Raw genomic sequence first — 1,357 nt, 5'->3', positions numbered from 1 at the left:
GGAGCCCTTCCCACCCAGGGAGGCCAGTTACCCTGTTGTCCCCATCAGACCAAGAAGGTGATGGCGGAGGCTCTGAGAGGTTAAAGATCCTACGTGAGGCCACACCCAGCACGTTGCTGAGTTGAGCTTTGAACCAGAAACCTGGTGTCACTGCAACCAAAGATGCCCAGGCCGGGGTGCCTGGGTCTTGGCAGATTAGGACGCTAGAGGTGTTTGGGGGAGGGAGGAGCTGACAGCCAACTGGGATGGATGACTTGCACGGAGAGGGCAGGCTTGCCAGGGCCCTGGACGGCCAGCAAAGAGCAGGCCATGGTGGCTGGGAATGAATACCCCTGGGATGTATCCTTGGGTCGGGTCCACGGAGGCCTGGGAAGGGGTAGACATCCCAGAGGCCTTCCCTGCCCCTTGGGGACCGTGGGTGTTCACGGCCCCCACCCTTGCCCTTCGACCTGACCTTGAAACAAGTTTGACCGCATGTTATAGCCCAGATCGTAGTAGTCGGAGAAGATGGAGGCGATTTCCGTGGGACTCTGGCGCCTGCTGGGCCATGAGCTTGCCCTCTTCTGGCCCTCGAGGGCCTCGCCAATGGCATTTCGAGCCTGAGCAGGGAGGGACGAGAGGAGACACGGGTTAGAGAAGCAGGACCAGCTTCTCTTTCTATTTTCCCTTTAACTCCCCTGACCCTGCCCTCACCACGCCTGCTCCCCCCTTAGCCTGCCGCCCTCAACCAACCCGCAGGGCTGGGGAGCTGATGCTAAAGACCCCTCCTCCCTCTCATCCACTCCACCTCCCACCCGGGGGGACATCAGAGATGAAGGTGACCATAATCCTCTTCCTGCACTGAGCACCCTCTGTGTGCCTCGTCGGGAGAGGTCCCTATAAGGTGACATTTCTCCTGCCGTTTTAGAAATGAGGAAGCAGGGGCTCCGGATGGGGACTCGCCGCCCACACTGCCGGGGACAGAGCCTGGCTGGCCTCCTGGGATCGAGGCATCACTGTCGGCAGCTCTAGGAGGCCCCTCTGATCGCATGGAAACCAACCCTGCCTTGTACCAAAGTGGAAACTGAGGCCCAGAATGGGCGAGCCCAGGCCTAGGAGCCAGGAAGCCTGGATTTGAGTCCCAATTCAGCCACAGGGGTGGCTCACTGCTCCGTAAGATGACAAATGGAAGGGGACCCGGCCCACAGCCTGGTGAGTCTGGATCTTCCATTAGCTCAGTATGGCCCTGGGCAGATCATAGCACTTTTTGAGCCTTGGTTTTACCATCTGTTGAAAAGGAAGCAATCGCCAGGCCGGTGTGGCTTAGTGCTTGAGTGTCAACCCATCAACCAGGAGGTCATGGTTTGAATCCCGGCCA

At 59.2% G+C, this 1,357-nt stretch overlaps 1 protein-coding gene across 1 annotated transcript in view; it reads right to left on the bottom strand.

Annotated features, from left to right (window-relative positions):
* Positions 1-223: 223 nt before the first annotated feature.
* The window catches only part of TEX33 (testis expressed 33), an 11,670-nt gene continuing 10,536 nt past the window's right edge, over positions 224-1,357 (bottom strand). The window contains exon 4 of the mRNA XM_015559871.1: positions 224-599. Coding sequence (XP_015415357.1) covers positions 423-599 — 177 coding nt within the window. The 3' untranslated portion in view covers positions 224-422. The remainder of the gene's footprint in view (positions 600-1,357) is intronic.

Source organism: Myotis davidii, unplaced genomic scaffold, assembly GCF_000327345.1.
Source record: "Myotis davidii unplaced genomic scaffold, ASM32734v1 scaffold514, whole genome shotgun sequence".
Lineage (NCBI taxonomy): Eukaryota > Metazoa > Chordata > Mammalia > Chiroptera > Vespertilionidae > Myotis > Myotis davidii.
This window is presented reverse-complemented; position numbering and strand designations above follow the sequence as displayed.